The 18,167-nt window shown below is 41.4% G+C and overlaps 1 protein-coding gene across 10 annotated transcripts in view; it reads left to right on the top strand.

Annotated features, from left to right (window-relative positions):
* SNCAIP (synuclein alpha interacting protein) overlaps positions 1–18,167 on the top strand; it is a 142,030-nt gene that overhangs the window by 70,129 nt on the left and 53,734 nt on the right. For 9 of the 10 annotated variants that reach the window (XM_033110690.1, XM_033110687.1, XM_033110686.1 and 6 more), the window contains one exon: positions 7,760–7,862. In XM_033110690.1, the coding sequence (XP_032966581.1) occupies positions 7,806–7,862 (57 nt within the window). In that variant the 5' untranslated portion in view covers positions 7,760–7,805. Of the gene's footprint in view, positions 1–5,186; positions 5,381–7,759; positions 7,863–18,167 lie in introns of those variants that run through there. The other variant, XM_033110693.1, reaches the window with a different exon arrangement.

Below are 18,167 nucleotides of genomic sequence, written 5' to 3' on the forward strand. Positions count from 1 at the left end.
AGAAATAGTGGCTTCCACCAGCTTCTCCGTCCCGGATAAAACTGTCCCTCCAGCCCTCACCCTAAAGCTAGACAATTCAATTCCTCTCCCCATGTCCCTGGCACCTTTCGTGCCACTTCTTCAGCACTGGAGCTCAGAGCCAGTGAGTCCATCAGTGAGTAAGTCTGTTTGCCTTCCCTTAAGAGGAGCACCTAGGCCTGCAGCTGCCTTCCTGCTCACTCAGTCAAAAATCTTTGCTGATTTTCACAACCAGAAGTTACGGAGACTTCTCTCCCTGGCACTGGAACCCTGGGCTGGGGACCCTGGTGTGGGTTTGGGACCCCTCACTCCCCAGGGGGACCTTTGCAGCCAAGCTATCCCTCCCGATTTTCAATGGTCACACGCAGGTGTGGGTCCAGCTCGTTATGTGTCTCCGCCCCTCCTACCAGTCTTGAGATGGCTTCTCCTCTGTAGCCTTAGTTGTGGGGCTTTAGTTCAGCTAGACTTCAGGTGATTCTCAATAATGGTCGTTCTGTAGTTTAGTTGTAATGATGTGGTTCTGAGAGGAGGTGAGCACCACGTTTACTTACTCTGCCATCTTGACCAGAAATCTGTTCAAAACTAAGGCCTTTTCAAGCTCTAAAGTTCTCGTATAAGTTGGTTCATGCTCATTATTTATAATTTAGAAATAATGAAATGACCCCCAAGTTATTTGCATGAATTTTAAACTACAAGCTAGGGCTAAAAACTACAAAAAAAGCCAACCTTTATAGAGGTTTGTCAGAGCAGTTCTGATCCCTAGAATGAGGTTTCTAGTATAGTGCTTACTTTTTAATAAGATACAAGGAAAGATGATCACAATCAGATTTTCTTTGGAGATGAAGTCTTAAACCAACTGGCTATGGAATATAATGGAATACTAGTTCAAGGATATCTGTAGGCAAGGTGTATTAGGGACCCAAAAGTCTATACGCTTTCTTTCATGATGATGATCTTGCCTACCATTTCTATTTAGTCTCTTCCAGAAAGTGGAAAGAACAATTTGTTTGGAGTGCCAGTTCATGAACATCAAAGTCAATACAATTCAGGGCTGAGGATATCTGTGTAATTCTGACCCATATGGTTCAAAGACATGGCTATGTTTCAGAGCAATCTGGGGGTGAATCATGAGGTCTCTGGACTTGTTGGGAAGTAGTATGTTTGAGCTGGTGTTGCCCGTACTTAGTAGTATATAACCTTCCTCAGTTTTGCTATCTGTAAAATAGGAAGAATGTGATTGCAAATCACAATACACTTCCTCTGCTTCCCTCACAGAGTTGTAATAGAGTCAGATAAAAAAATACTGACAGTGTTTGAAAAACATAAAATGTTTGACACAGGTAAAGTGTTACTTTACCACTGCAATTTTGGTAAGCTGAAATAAGGGAGAAAAACAAACTTAACATCAGAAGCCCTGGCTGTGTGTCTGTGAGCATTGGTTTACTTATATTCACAAAGGAGATTATAAAGATATTTGTCTCCCAGGGTCTTTGTGAAACATAAATGAGAGAGTATATGTAAAGGTACCCAGTCCTAGACCCTTGTGCAAAGTTTTATTTCATGAATGTTTCTGTGGGCATTCAAACAGGAAATACAACACCCCTTCCGTAGGAGCTGGTGCAGGCTCACTATTCTACATTGAAACCTCCCATTCGATAGCAAACATTCACTTGTCTTTTCTCCAAACATGCCAGAAAATTTGACAGTCCAAGAAAATGTGTTCTGTTTGCACTATGGCTTTGGAAATACTCCACCACCCCTGCTTATCACCCCAGCTTGGCCCTCACCCTTCAAGACTCCTTTTTTTTGTTGTAGAAAAAAGAGCAATAGATTCTCAATCCGTGTGCTCCATCTTTCTGGAAATTCTCACTTGCAGCCCTTTGCTCATGCTGTAACCACTACTGGGACCCTTCCTCCTGCCCCTATAACTCCCTCACTCTTCACACCTCAGACCTCACCTCTACTAGGCAGACTTCCCCCGTTTCCAAGGTGTCTCAGACTCCTCTCTATTTATTTGTTTTAGCAAGGACTGCATTATATTGTCATGGCTTGTTTTCTTGTCTGTCTCCCCTCTCCTGTGTGCCCCCTACTGGCATAGAGAGCAGTACAGGTCTTATCCAGTATGTACACGCAGGAATATTCCATAAGTGGATGAGATCTACAGAGCTCGTGCTTTTCCCCTTTTTCTTCATGTGTACTTCTTGGCTCGCCTTCAGTTGCCTCTTTCCAGTAGAAATTTCTTGCCTCTATCATTTTTCTGCTTCAGGACTAGACGTTTAGTGACTGCCATGCTTCTGGCCACTGTTGAATCAAAGAGTGAAAGAAACTGAATCCAACATTTGGAATGAGTTGCTTCCTTGCCAGCCAAGCTACTGAGCCAACTGGGGACAACATTTCATATATTCCACTTTTTTCCACCCAAGGATTCCAGTACTGAGTTACTTTTTTTTAAAAGCTCTTGTTATATTTAAAGAAAGTCAGTCTAACATCTATGTTCAGGCTTTCAAACTGAAAATTTATCCCAATGGAAACTGAGTTGTGTGTGTGTGTGTGTGTGTGTGTGTGTGTGTGTGTGTGTGTGTGTGTGTAGGAGTATAGGGAGCTGCTGTGTCCCCAAGTATTGGTGATTTAAAGAGTAAAGAAGGAAGTAATGCAAATCGATCGAGGTTACCTCATCACCGAATGTACTCTGCTCATTTATTTTGACAAGCCTCAACTTACTTTTAATTATGGGGCCTCATACTTTACTGGTAAATGTAGCAATAGTGACTTTGGCAGAAAGGGAGAAAACTGTGTAACACGAGCCTTCAGAATGAGTCCATGTTGACTCCTTGTAAAATGGAGTGAGGCAATTGATTTTAAGAAGAATTTCAGTAGAGCAATTTATGTGATATGTGACTGTAGTCACAAATCAGTAAGCCTTTTATGAGCCAAGCACAACCAGAATGTATACGTTAAATGAGTGTAATTTCTCAAAGAAATTTTGTTGGCCACTCGAAACGTTTTCCAGTGATGCTGCCATTACCCAACAAATTTTTGGAAGTCCTCATTTGGACTTATTTTTAGAATCAGTTTTCAAGTTACGACTACAACAAAAATTAAACTATCACCTGCAAATCAGAATACTGAAGGAGGAGGCGATTTTTTAAATTGCTTACCTACTTTTCATTATCCAGTTGGACTCTTTCCCAAATTGAATCTTCCCTTGAAGGAAGCCATTGGCCCATCACTGAGGCCACTCCTGAGAAGGTGACACGGTGTTGATAGACCCGTTAGAGCAATGAGCCCTTCCCTCCCACTTTAGCAGACACTGGAGGGCCTTCTGTTCTTGGCAGTTTATAAAACTCAGTGAGAGTGGGAAAAATCCTTCAGACATTGTGTACAGCTGATGGTGATTATTTTGTTCTTTATCTCCTCTAGCCAGGCATCAGTTTGGAGTTGGGTAAAGTTTCTCCCAACACTTTGGGAGCATCAAAATAAGGGGGGCGGTATGTCACCACCAGCTTCTGCATGGCATACAGGTCCCACCACCTAGCCCTGTGTCTGCACGTCCTAATATTTTTATTCTTTCCCTTTGTATAACTTTTCCTACCCAAATTGGAAGAGCGATACCATTAGAAAATGTGTCCATTACTCTTCTCTGCTCTCCCACGCCCTACCCAATCTCCATCTTCACCCCTACCCTTCCCCAGAAAAAAATTAAACACACAACTGCCTAAGTGAAGAACAAACTAAAACTTGCCAGTGGCAGTGAAGAGAAATGAAAAGCCCAACTGAGATGAAATGGAATTATTTCAGTGGGTCAACAGCACTGAAAAGGAAGGCACACCTTGTAAGAGGTGAGTTGGGGAAAAGGGGAAGCGATACAAAAGCAGGTCCTCGGGCCCTCAGAGAGCCTGGGAGCAGTGACGGCAGTTTGTAGGGTCAGGGCCGATAGGGTGGGGGTACCATCCACATTTATAAATGACTGGGTCCTAAAGTCCCAAGGAGTCCAGGGCCATCTAGAATGCCCAGCAATACAATCTCATGTAAAAGGAGGCTGAACAGTATTTTCCAATTAGGCGTAAACCCATCCTCATTGCCCTTGAGTAAGACTGGTCCTCTTGTGTCCAAGCTGCTGGTCTGGCCAGAGGGCGATGGCTTTGGTGTTTTTCTGGGCTTGCACTGGGCACAGCTTCCAACCTTCCCCTCTAATCACAACAGTGGAATGGCACCATGTAAACCCACGACGCCAATCACAACAAGGCAAGAACCCTTCCTTCCTCCAGGTGTACAGGGAGGGAAACATAACCTCTACCTCATAACATTTATGATGTCTGTGAAGGTTTTCTTTCTCTAGTACCCAGAGATACAATGGAGGCTCCGTAAAAGCACAGATTGTAACATGCTAGTAGTTTATTTGTAAGAAATTTCATTTTGTTGCTATTGTGGTATGAGAATTTAAAACAATCTTAGACTACAAGCTCCATCTTAGAATCCAAATGAAGTAAACACGATTTGGCAGGAGGTACCAATAAAAAAACTAGTGAGGGAGAAGTTGGTACTTAGTTTAATACTGAATTCCTTTGAAGAGCCCGACACTCAAATGCCCCAAAGGCGAGGCAGGGCATGTCAGTGAGGAGAGCAGATGGGAGGGGAAGGGGTGAACTGGGGAGCAGGCCTCCTGGACAGGTAGGGGCAGCTGCGGCTTAGCTGAAGCCAACTGTTGTTACTGGGAATGCAGACCTGTGCAGCCACAGCTTGAGACATTTTTAAAGTGAAGCCAAAAACCCAGAATTTTATGTGAAATCACCCAAGGTCTACATGTTGGCAACTGATTCGATTATTTTGAAAACACTGCTAGAGCCAAACATATCACATCTGTAGGCCAGATTCGGCTCATGGGCCTGCAGCGTGTGCCCTCTGTAGCTGTACAGAGCCCATATGTCCTTGGTCAGAAAGGGGGCTCGCTGGTTTCCATCGTGGGCTGGTGTGTGGGATGGGATGCCGCCAGGATACCCGGATTAGAAACGCACCCACAGCCCAGCTCAGTTTCCTTATCATGTTGCTTATTTGTAGCTTCTGCTCTAACCTGACCTAATCCCGTCCCATCGCTTCCCTAATTCCTCAGACAGGAGTGCGTGAGGGTACCAGGTGCTCAGAGGAAAGGCAGATGAAGAAGGAACAGGCAGTGAACGCTGAGACTACTGTGGACTCACCCACAACCGAGAAGAAGCAATTAATGTTGGGAATGTGGCCGGGATTGGTGAACCACAGGGAATTTTGCACGTTATAAATGAGGATGTAATACTTTCAAAGTGGCACCTGGCAAGAGAGAAGCATTGAAACCAGCTCAAAGGAACTGGGTCCTGGATAGAGGAAGGTATCTCAAAGGAGATGGCTGCACATAAAGGCCCATTGGGAAGGGAAAGAGAGTCCTGCATGCCTTGGGCCCCTTAGTCTGAGGCTGGACAATCCAAACGACTGAGACAAATGTGAGCAGTGGCCCAGGTCTTCCTGTAATGGGCTGGAACTGTTGTAACTCCTGTGTTCTGGACTATAGAATAAAGAATCTCAGTGCCATCCTCCTAGTCCAAATGTAAAGGTTTTCTGCTTGAATGTCATGATTTATGTTATCCGCTGGCTATGTTCCATGAGAATGGCCACACTTGAGTGTATATTGCTCTTTATATTGTCAGAACACCTCAAACAGTGGCTCAGTGATTATTTGTTTATTTTCTTGGTTAAGACGTATTCATTTACATTTTGCATTTAGTTTTGTATTTCTGTGTATTTGTAGATCCACTTGGTCGGGTCCCCGCATTGATGCATGTTTTTTTGCTTCATCTCCCCATGTTTCCATGTTTCTGGTGATATTTTCTTTGTACCGCATCCTGACCCCTGGCACCATATTGTGTTCACAAAGCCATGGGAATAGTGTATAAATCAACAATTCATTGTGGAGAACAGCCTTAGTGAAAAGCAGTTGGATTAGGAGAAAGCCTGTTAGCTGATGAGCTGGAATGCAAAGAGTCTAGATTGTCTCAGAATCTACCAGAATGGAAGAGAACATTATTTTGAGTAATTTGCAAATATGAGTGTGTTTTTCTCTGAAAAGCTTTTTGAGGATTAGAGGAAAAGAGATATATTCGTTGTATGAGGCAATTTGCTTAAGAAACTATTTTTGGATTTCTATAAATAATAACGTTTCTGTAGGTGTATATATATATATATATATATACACACACATATATATATATACACACACACACATATATATGGGAATATATATACATATATTTTTTAAAAATATAAATTTGTTTTCATTTTTATGTTACTGTGATTTCAGAAGAACTTTTAATATTTATTGTAAATGGAAAATCTCATTTGAATATGGTAGTAGCATTCCTAATCCTTTCTTGGACCAATTCTATATCTGCTATAATTAAAAATGTATAAAAATGGAACATGCATGTGGGAACGGGAGGGAGAGGAAACATTGAAAATTTTATCAAGTGATGGGTTTGAGGTATGAGATAGCAAGTGAGTATTTCCCCCTTTCTTAAAATTCTATTTGTGTAGCTAAAACGAACAGACAAAACAACAACAACAAAAAAAACCACCTCAAAATGAGAAAGCAGTGCCTTCAGAGTAAGAGTTTCCTTTTAAAAATAGGTATTTTTACATTCTTGATCTTATTGTAGTTAGCCCATTTTCATTGGCCTAGATTTATTTTCACTTTCCAGGAATGTATTTCTTTCTCTTTGGCAAAGTACCCCTTGATTAGAGAAATGAAAGAGGAGAAAATAAGTTACTTCTCACGCCTTAGTATAATACATAAGGCGGTCTTTATAATAAGAAAGGCAAGTTACAGGAAATGCTATCGTTTTCGATATCTGAGAGTTGGGCCTGCGGAAGATAACTGCACTCTAAGGCACTGCCAGGAGGTCTATATTTCTGTACTTGACATCTGTAGGTGCCACTGCCACCACCGATGGTGGTGATGATAAGTGATGAGAAAATGAACTATGAGGTGATGTATCTTCCTTGACAGATTTAAAGAATTGCCACAGGCAGCCCTGAGGCAAGTGCTGACTGAGGACATTCTGGCGCCGGCGCCAGGTCACTCTGGTACAGTCAGGCAAAGCTGTTGGAAGCAGGGGCAATGCAATAACTCTGTGGTTTAAATCTGTACTTAGGTACTTGTTTTAACTTTATTTTTTTTTTTTTGAGGGATGAACTGGAGGTTGTACTATAAATGCTGAAGTATCCATTACTGTTGGTTAGTTGGTCTTTTGCTTGTGTAATTCCTGCAGAGATTCAGCATTCATTGCTCCATGTATAGCATCCAGGGAAATGCCCGTATAAACGTTGGAATATGGCTCTCCTAAGATTTCAGGGCTACGCATCCTCAAAGCCCTACCCCAAGTGTAGTATGTGTGAGGTGTAGGTCAATGCTAATACTGATCACATGGAAAGAATTTGACCTGACTTAGTGTTCCGGAAAAAGGCAGGCATAAGTGAAGTAAAGCAAAGGACCATGGATACTTGTTGGGAAGCCATCCTGGGGGCCTGGAGGAACTACGCTTAAATTAAGATTTCTGGAAAGTCAGGCTGGGGACACTTGAAGAGAGAAAATGTGCTCAAAAGCAACATTAGCCCCATATACCTTTTCCATTTTGTTTGTTTAAATATAGATACAATTTTTGTTGTCAAAGTAGCTAATCTTTTTGCATGTCTTTTCTGCTTCTGTCTTGTCCAGGAATTTATAAGTATTTGACCTTACTCAAAATGTGCAAAGAAGAATAATGGAAGCCCCTGAATACCTTGATCTGGATGAAATTGACTTCAGTGATGACATATCCGTGAGTATTACTACTTGCAAATGATGCTTTCTGGAGACTCTGCCTTTACCTGCACGGGCTGCTTTCTCTGGTATAGTCTGTATATCCTAAAGTCTTCCAACCACGTTTAGAAATTGACAGCAGAATCCTGTGTGGCAGACAATGTGTGGTTTGGGGTATCCTGGACCTAGAAATGAATCCTACTTAATTGTATGAACTTGGGTGGGGATGGCATTTAACCTCACTGAGCCTTCCATTCCTAACCTCTTCCATTATTGCCACAGTTATTCGCTGAGTAAATTTATAAAGTGCCTGCATATAGTAGCCACTTTCATAGAGTTACTTGTGCAGACAATTAACCCTAACAATGTTAATTCCCTTTATGTGACTGCCTATGGCACAGCCAGCATTCTGTAGAGTTCACAAGCATATGTAATGAAGGATGGTCAAGTTATTAACTGATGAACAATAACAGGAATCCTTCCAGTCACTGTAGGTTTCGAAGCGTAGGTTGGATGCTTGTGGGAAATATTGAGGAAGAGTCCTGCATCGATATGTACTGAGCCAGCTGAACGGTGAGGCCCTGCCTAACTCTGTAATGATGTGGGCTGTTGAGCTTCTTGGATCTCATGGCTACTCGGAATGAGTCATCAACGTGTATCCTGCTTAGAGCTGATTGTGACTTATCCTGGGCTACACAGTCCATTCTGCCAGAGGCCAACCAGTAAACGTGTTGGTCTCTTGTGCCCGCCCAGCCGAAGTGGGCTCTCAAAGTATGTGATGAGAAGGTTGCTGTTTCTGAACTAGTCATATGACTTTTCTTCCCAGAACCTCCAAGGTCACAATTTCTGACCTTACATTTTTTTTTATTTCTCTCTCATAGCCTTGGGTCACCACTAGAAACTGTCTCAAAAAGATAAGCTTGCTTTAACATGCCTCTGGCAACAGCCTGATTCCTCTCCTTTGCTTCTTAGTTTGAAATACAATTTGCATATTGTATGCAAGACTTGGATTACTGGGATGAGTTTGATGAATGATCTGGTTTACACAATCTTGGATGAGTCTTCGTACCAGGGAAATGGGAATTCAATTTTTCCCTACTTCAGCTTCCAGACAATTTTATTAATCTTTGTCAAGACCAGTGTGAAGTGAGTTTCTTCCTTTCCATTGTATCTTCCTGTCTGTCTCTCTCTCTGTCTTTAAATTACTGTGCTTGAGTTAAAAGTGTTCAGAGCCGTGCTTCTTTTATAACCACGCCCCCTAAGGTATTTTGAGCTGAGTGGGGGGAAAGCAAAGAAAGTAAATGATAATGTGGGGAGGGGTGGGGAGGGTGGAAGATGTTTTAGAAAGGGACACTTGTGTGATGATTAGGAGTTTGGGGTACCTCTCTGAGCTTTGGTAATGAACTTGCATTTGAAGAGCGTGGGTTTGAAGGCACCAGTCTGGGCTGCAGACTTTTCTGTCCTTGGCTAGCTGGGGCACATTAACTTCACCTCTGAGCTACCCACCTAAATTCTAAGGTGTTTTTTGTTGTTGTTGTTTTGTTTTTTGAGGATATATGTGAAGCACTTAGCTTGGCACGCAGTAAGTTGCTCTCAGAAATAAATGGTAGTTTTTGTTATTATTTCAATGAATAATACAATAATATTTATAGGACCGATGGTGAAGGAAAAACTCAAGGGAAAAGACCAGGCATCATGTCAAGACTTTAAAAAAAAAAAAACAAAAAAAAAACCTACAATAGAGCAGTTGTATTTACAGAGGAATCATCTGGCAGCAGCCCATAATTTTGATGAATTAGGAATTTCCACACTTAAAAGATAAAATGTTAAGCAATAACTGAAGCTATTTAGTAAGTTGGACTATAGGATTCCACAATAGTTGACCTTCCATAACTTCACCACTCTGAAACGTAAATAAAGATATCCATCTGTAATTGTGTCACTGCACTCCAACCTTCCCCCAACCCCTTTAATTACATTTCTATTGTTTGGATCTTTGCATTTAAGCTTATATGAGAAGGAAAAGAAATGGATGTGCATAGAATTGTTGAAAACATCATAATGGCCAATATTTCTTGTATACTTAACTATGGGATAGACATTATCTTGTTTGATCTTCACAACAGCCCTATGAAGAAGGTACTTATTATCTTCATTTGACAGATGAGGAAACTGCAGCGTGGAGATGTTATATAACTTGTTCAGTCACCCAGCTAGTTAGGCGTACTTTGTCTGCAGAATATCCAGTTTCAGTCACAACATTTGACTGCCTCTCCGAGGTGAAGTCTGTTGAAGTGGTCCTTGTCAGGTCAACTTTACCCAGCCTCTGGGGGGACATTTGGCAATACCTGGAGACAGTTTTGTTTGTCATAACTGGGGATGTGCCAGTGGCATCTAGTGGGCAGAGAGAGAGCAAGGATGCTTCTAGACAACCTAAAATGCACAGGAAAATCTCCTACAACAAAGAATTATCTGGCCTAAAATGTTGATCGGTACTGAGGATGAACAATCCTGGCCTATAAATATCCACATGAAACTGAAGAAGCTCGACTTTGATTGGCAACCTCTATAACGTGGTAGATTATTTCATCGTCTAGCCTGATCCAGGTTCAATACCTTAAATCAATCGTGTTGTTCTTATATAATGACTGCACGGGGAAAGCAGCAGGGCTGAGCTCTTAAATACTGAAAGGATTGTTCTAAGCCTATTTAGGTAAACTAGGGGCAATAAGTGTTATAACTGTTTTAGGGGCTAAATGAAGACGCTTCAGATGCCAACATTGAAAAAGGATGATGTGTCCAATTTGCTAATTCACTGGCATAAAAAGAAATGTAGTCTCCCATAAACATGCCTTTATTTTTAGGATTCCGTATACCTCTGTTGCTGACAGCCCTTCGTCCTCTTTACCATTAAGTGGCAGAAGGGGCGAAGGTAATGAACAATACATTTGAAAAAGATGTTTACCAAAAGATGCCCAAGTTTAAAACCACTCTTCTTCCTCTCCAGACATTGCCTTATTACGTAGTCTAGGCTTTCTGTTTCATGATTTTCCCCTCTAGCCATGAGCCTGGTTCTTGTTTTAATTAAAACACAAGCTGTATGTTAGTACAAAAAAAAAAACAAAAAAGCAACTGGAACTTTTTTGCCGTTACCTAATGAGACAAAACACAGAAGGCACTCAAATTAATGTGAGGCTTCCCAGACTCAAAAATAATGCTCATCCTCTGCAAAATGCAGGGTTTAAACTATACATTCTTGTGACCCTGCCTCTAAAAGGGCTGAACATTGTGCAATAATTGCAGATCTGTGAGGGAGAGATGACGACACACATAAACACAGAAAGTCAAAGTAGAGCTTTTCTGTCACTGCAAAGGGGTTTACAGATTTCTTTCTTTATTCATACAGAAGCCAGATCCTTCCATCTTAAAAAAGAAAAATGCTCAGGAATACTATTTTACCATAGAGTTCTTAGTAGCCGTGGTGCATTTATTTTATTAAGGGAGACAATCTGCTGTTCTCAAAAATAGTATTATCCACAGGACTGAATACAGCAGAGGCTGAACCATGGATCTGTTGAAGAGCTTTACTCAGAACCATCAAACGTTGCTGGTGCCACACGCTGCACTGAACAGTTTAAGTCAAATGTCTTGTTTAAACCTCACATCAACTCTGCAAAGCAGGCCCTATTTTAATCCCTTGTTTGGCAGATGAAGAAAATGAGGCTTAAAGAGGTCGTATGACTTTCACGAGGTCCCACATAAGTGGCAGGGTCAGGATTTAAATACAGAACTGTTTGACCATGTGCCTCTTCCTCTTCTGAGCAGCCTGCTTGAGGAGAAGAATCTCTGAACCAGTCATGTCACGCATCACTGTCCCCAAGTAGGTACTGAAGCAATTACAAATAGCTTTTGGGAGCTAATGGAGTTTCTATACATTACAAAGAAATAAAATGAGACAAGCAAAGCGACCTGAGGCAAGTCTTAATTCTATTGCACCTCAACTTCCCCATCTGTAAAATAATAATCATCTCTACCTATTGCCCTGGATTTTATGGAGAAAATTTGAAATTATATATATATATATTCATATATATATATATATAAATAATATCTCCACATATTTATATGTATATACACATACACATGTATACAAATACCTACATGTACATATGTACATATACATGTAAATACACACACATACTGATGCACACACAAATACAAGAAAGGAAAATACTCTATTTCCCTGCACCGGAATTTTTGTTGTCTTTCTGTACCATTGTGACTGCAACTGTGGTGAAAGCTGACGTTGTTGGTAATTACATAACCTATATTTTGTGCAAGTCAAATGAGATCAAGTTAAACAAGGGTCCTTCCACTTTACTATCCCCTTTGACCCAATCCCTTGCAACCTAGAGTAATAGCACACAATTAAGTGAATTCATGTTGCTAAGGTGCTTAACTGCTATCTGGTAGGGAAAACTGAATTTATATCGCAAACCAATCTCACTTGCAATAAGTTTTCACATTTTTCCATCCTATAGATCAAGCATCACTAGCACTACCATACCTACCCACCTCTGTTTTGTGAGTACCACCTTTTACTCAATTCAATCCACTGTTACTTCCCAGATTTCATTACATTTTGACAAAGAGCCATTTCACAGCAGTGGGAGACCTTGAGAAAGAAAGAACATGAATTGCTTATCAAATGGACTCAGGCAAAGAGTTGGGCAGGTGAAGAGTATAGCTTTTGCCCTGATTTCAGGTGTGATAGAGTATAAAGATATTGAAGGTACAAAGAACCTGGCTGGTCCCTCCTTCCTAGCAAGGAATCTGTTATTTCTGAGTAAGATCCTGTTATACCTTCTTCTGTGCTTTCCAAAAGGTGACCAAGACTTTCACGTGGTATCTGGCTGTCTCAGTCCCTTCTTCCCTGTCCCTTGTCTATTAGCACTGCCCTTCCTACAGCCATCCTGCTCTTATCTAATTGGAACTTTTCTTAATGCTTCTCAGTGTGATCTAGTTTCACCAACTGTTCAGATGTTCGTTTTGCAATGTCCTGTATTCAAGTCTAAATTGCCTCTCATTTCTCTCTTCTCCAGCTGCCCATTATAAAAAACTTCATGTCCTTGTCCTAGGCTGGTATGTCATATGTCTTACCTTGTTTTCTTAATCCCTGTCAGAAAAGGAATTAGGAATAATCTAATCCAGACAAGATGATTTACAAGATCACGTCCCATAGCTAGTGTTCAAGCCTGGTACTGTAACCCAGGTCCCTCAACTCCAAATCTTGGACCCGAGATTCCTTCCTGAGAAGGTAGAGAGCAACTTTATGGATAGAATGATTTCCAAGAAGAATAAGTAACTGCCAGATTTTTTTTTTTTTAATTTGCTCTCCTCTTTCTCTGCGGATAGCCCTAAAGGTTCTTATCTTGCCTGATAGTAGTAATGGCACGTATTAGATTGACTATGCAGATTATTTACACAAACAATTATCTTTTACACATAATTAGATTTTATGCCAGTCTACTCAAGAAGTAGTTATTAAAAATTTACAGTATATCAAGCATGGTTCTAGGCTTGGGGTGAATGACACAGCGTTGGTCTGTGTTTTCACAGAGCTTACAATACTCTGTAATAACAGTGAGCAGATTATGAAATGTCAGTTATGAAATATCTGCATGTAGGGCACATTGAAGTACAGTATTGAACCCCATTCTGGACACGCAGCCTTTATATTTCCGTGGTAAATGATTACCAGTTCACAATTAAAATTAGACCATCACTGAAGTTGAACAAAGATTATGTCCAGTCACCTGCCCTGCTCCAAGATACAGTTATTTTGTAATTTGTAATTTTTGCCTCAGTAGTTACTATTACTTTGGCTTTATTTTTAAATGCTCATTTTTTTTATACTTTTTATTGTAAATAATAATAGCTAACATTTAATGAACACTTACTATGCATCAGATACTAGTCCCCATGTAAGAGACTGGAAAGAAATTTTTCAGAGATACAGGAGGACTACTAAGGGAGGTAAACAGTGGGGAGGGATTTACAGAGTTTTAGGAAGGAAGTGGTCAATAGTGGGAAATAGGTCATTATAAAGAGAAAGGTTGAAAAGTGCTCACTGGATTTTCCAGTTAAGACTCATTGATGGCCGTAATAAGAGCAGCACCTGTGAGGTGATGGGGCAGAAGCCATGTGGTGGTGGAGTAAAGGCAGAGAGGTGAGGAAGTAGAGACGAGAACCACGGCGATTCTTTCAGGAAAGACAGCAGTGAACACAAGAGCAGGGAAGTCCATGGTCAGCTGGGGAGGCAGTATGTCTTGAGGTGGTGGGGGTGCTTGTTTATTTTTACAGGACCAGAGAAGAGAGCCGATGTTCAGAGAGTGGCTGAAAGGGGAGAAGAGGGCATGATGGCAGAGCCAGAGACCTGAGGCGATGGGACAGGAGACCCGAGCACAAACAGAAGGCTAGCAATAAAGAGGTAGACCCGTGGTACCACATCCTCAGAGAAAGGACAATGGAACATGATCTTTTATGGAGGGTGTGAAGTCAGGACACCCCTTCCTGAATTGGAAAGGCAGGCCAGTGGAGAAAATGTCAAACTTTTAGAAAAATATTATGTTTCTGAAAAAATCTCATTTCAGCTGTCTTTGCTTTCACTACCAGCTCCTTTCATTGAGCCTGTTGAGATGCCTGCTTGAGTTTTGGAAAGCTGTGTGAGAAATCACACAAGTGATTTCAGGATAGTTGTTTGGATGACTGGCTTAATTGTTTCTTTTGGAAACTTAATAGAACCTTAGTTTCTTAAAAGTCTCTAGCTTGAAAAGGTGCTTGGGATTTTGGTTCTCTCATTTTCTGTGGCTCATTACCGTTTGAGTTATGTCTGCTTATTCACCCAACTGGCTCCGGCTTGCAGGAGTAATAGCCAAGGCTTTTCAGGCCTGAACAATGTCTCGGGTGCTCAGAGATCCCCATAGTCCAATGTAGAAGTCACGAACTGTTATTATGAATCCCGTGTACGTTCAACCTATTTTGCATGGCAGAGTGACAAAATTGACTGGTGCAGGCTGAGATGTGTAGGATTGTCTTGCATCCCATCAACTCTAGGTAGTTTGTGAAGCTAAGTTTCAGTGTCAGCTCTTGGCGATGGACTCTCCTGGATGAGGAAAGACCAAAGAGAAGCCAAATAACGTGCTGAGACAGGCTGAGCTCTCCTTCCTTTCTTTCCATTCCCAGCTCAGCCCCCCTTCCTGCCTCATTAAGGCTCACATTTTGATCTACTGAGTTTAAAATCATGAGTGGAATGAAGATGAGAGGTAAAAGCTGTGCTACCCACATGGAAAAAAGGTTAAAGAGATGAGACAAAATCATTTAACACCATTTGCAATTTGACTTCACTTACATTGTCCTGTATGATTATCTGTTTTTTATAGATAAGGACACTGAGCCCCAGAGATAGGAAGTGATTTGTACAAAATCCACAGAGTTAATAAATACCCGAACTGGGACTTGAATCCAGATCTTCTGGCTCCAAATCCATTGTTCTTTATACAAAAGGCTAAGGCAGCAGCCAGCACTCATACTATGCATATATTAGAAGTGTTTTTTTTCTTTTAAATATGCCACGATTACATTGCTAGACTTGTAACTACAGGCTTTTCTAAGATTAGTGCTATATAAATATTAACTACTATCATGTTGTTACTATTACTATTGTCACTAAAATCATGGGCTACATAGTTATTCATTTTATCCAGTTAAGTAAGTACCTAGTATCTTTGGTAAATAAAATATTGTCCACACCCTCAAGAAGTAAAGAAAGCAAGTATGTAAACAAATAGATTAAACATTATGTGATGGATTCTGTCATGGACATATACCTAAGATAAGGAAATAATATAGAGCAGTGATTCTTGAACTTCAGCAGACGTCAGAATCACCTGGATAGCTTATAAAAACACACATTCCTGGTCCCTGCCCTCAGAGTTTCTGGGATGAGGCCCAAGAATGTGAATTCCTAACAAGTTCCTAGATGGCAGTGATGCCACAGGTCAGGAGACCACAGTTTGAAAGCTGGAATTACATCTACCTGCGAGGGTCAGAGAAGCTAGTGTAGAAGTGATAACCAGGCCAAACATGAAGAATTAAAAGTTGTTTTCCTAATGAAATGGGGGAACTAGTATTCCAGGTAGACAGAGTAGCATGCATACATGTGTAAACAGATAAAACAGTACACAGGGGATCCACACGAAATTTGGTATTACCACAATCCAAAGAGAGGTGGGCGATGGTGAGAGACGAGTTTGAACTCCCGGTGGGTTTCGTGCACCATGCTGAGGCACATGGTCCCGCCCGGGGGGCTGTACAGAGCCAGTGGAGGATTTGAAACAGAGAAGCACCTTAGTCAAATTTGCATTTTAGAAAGCTAATTAATTGTGGCGCAGGCATGGCAGCATGGAGGAAATTCCCACTTACCACCGAAATATGAACGAACTCCGTTGCACACCAGCAATATTATGCCCAGAGGTTAATTAAATGTGTATACATCTTGGTATTTCAGCCAAACGGTTAATAAATCACTGTGTGCCATGCATATATATATACATCAAAGATATCATCCTTTCCCCCAAGTGCCTGTGGGAGCCAACACTAACACAAAGAAAACAACAGAGCACAAGGCCCGGCAGTCTTTTACCAAGGGCAGAAAAGGGTAAAGTCGGAGCGACTGAAGCAGTCAGCCAGGGTTTCGTGGAGAAGGCAGAACACAGCGGGCCTTGCAGAACGGTTCCGTTGGCCTGGCCAGAGGAAGGCTTGGCAGGCAAGGAGGACCCAGGAGTAAAGGAACAGAAAGGGAACTAAACTTTGAATGCACGGGATCATTGAAGAAGCGGAGGCAGCTGGTCAACCTTTGGCAGGGCCTTTTCTTGAGACATGATAGAGGAAGGGAAAAGAAAATTGGATCAAAAAGGCTGTTTCTACAGGGAATACCCTCTGGAAGATTTTTAGAAAAAGAATATATCAGAGCAACATAGGGATAGGAAATATAACGCGTCTCAACCATCTGCAAGCCTCCTCTCCTCTTATCACCCAAGGATAATAGGAATCAAGGGAACAGAATATAAAGGCTTGGGTTGGGGGCAAGAGACAGGGAAGATACATTGGGCTTTGGTTCTAACAGGGACAAAATGACAATAGTTGCTGCCATGGGAGCTGGCCATTGTCTTGAGAATGAGTGGGCAATCTGACAGCTTCGTATCAAAGGCCATCTGTCCTGTCCGTTGGGATGAAGGCCTTGGACGCTTTCCCTTTCAGCTCCCAGATGGCAGCACAATGCGTTCATGCAAGGGCGACTTCCTGGGTCATTTGCTTAGTCCCAAATTAGCACATCGGAAAATGATTTTGCATATCGGTTTTGTGAATTGTGTTTCCTCTTCGTCTCCTCACATCACAACTTAACCATCTTTGCAGATTTCCCTTAAGCCTTATCTTTTATCCAAAGAGCAGGGTTTGTACTGAACTGAAACAAAGCTACAAATTGGATTTTCCTTCTGTCTTTATAAAGAATGGTGGATTCGTTCACAGTATAAATTGGAGTCATTGCTGAATTTGACATTCCATATACCCTTACAGTTATTCCAAACTGATTTTTCTGGCCAACACACCGTCCTTTTCTTAGATGGATGTACTTTTTATTTGCATTACTAGGAGTAGCACATGACTTTTTCCTCAAGATCGTTTTTCCCAAAGAATTAAGATGTATGTCTTCATAAAAGTGACTTCCTGTATGACCAAGAGTGGAGAGGCAAAGCCACCATCTGGGACGTAGGTTGAGGTAGTCAGTGGGGATCAGCTAGACTGGTCTCCCTGCCTGTGGGTCGGTCCCCGCACCAACCAGGCAGCTGTGCTCTTCAAATTTATACCTCTTCAAATTAAAAGTTACTGAACACTATGGACCTTTAAGGTTGCATAGGAAGAGTTGAAGGTGCAACTGATAATCAGAGACTCGGACGTGCTTAGCTTTGGAGTGGGTGGTGGCAGTTAGGATTCATGTGGCTAGAAATACAGACAGCAGCCCACCCAGTATAATCAAATATAACTCATTAAGCCCAGTGAGCTGCCTTATTGAATTTATCATTAACTATATTTAAACACAATCAATCTTAAATTTCCTCTTTCTAAAAAAGAAATTTCCTCTTTAAAAAAGGAAAAAGAAAAAGGTGGGGGGGGAGGGTGAGACTTTGCCAAAGGATGCTTTCGTGGGGCACATGGCAGCCAAAACAAAAGGCTCAATTTTAATTGAATTATAGACTGTAAT

Source organism: Rhinolophus ferrumequinum, chromosome 7 (assembly GCF_004115265.2).
Source record: "Rhinolophus ferrumequinum isolate MPI-CBG mRhiFer1 chromosome 7, mRhiFer1_v1.p, whole genome shotgun sequence".
Classification (NCBI taxonomy): domain Eukaryota; kingdom Metazoa; phylum Chordata; class Mammalia; order Chiroptera; family Rhinolophidae; genus Rhinolophus; species Rhinolophus ferrumequinum.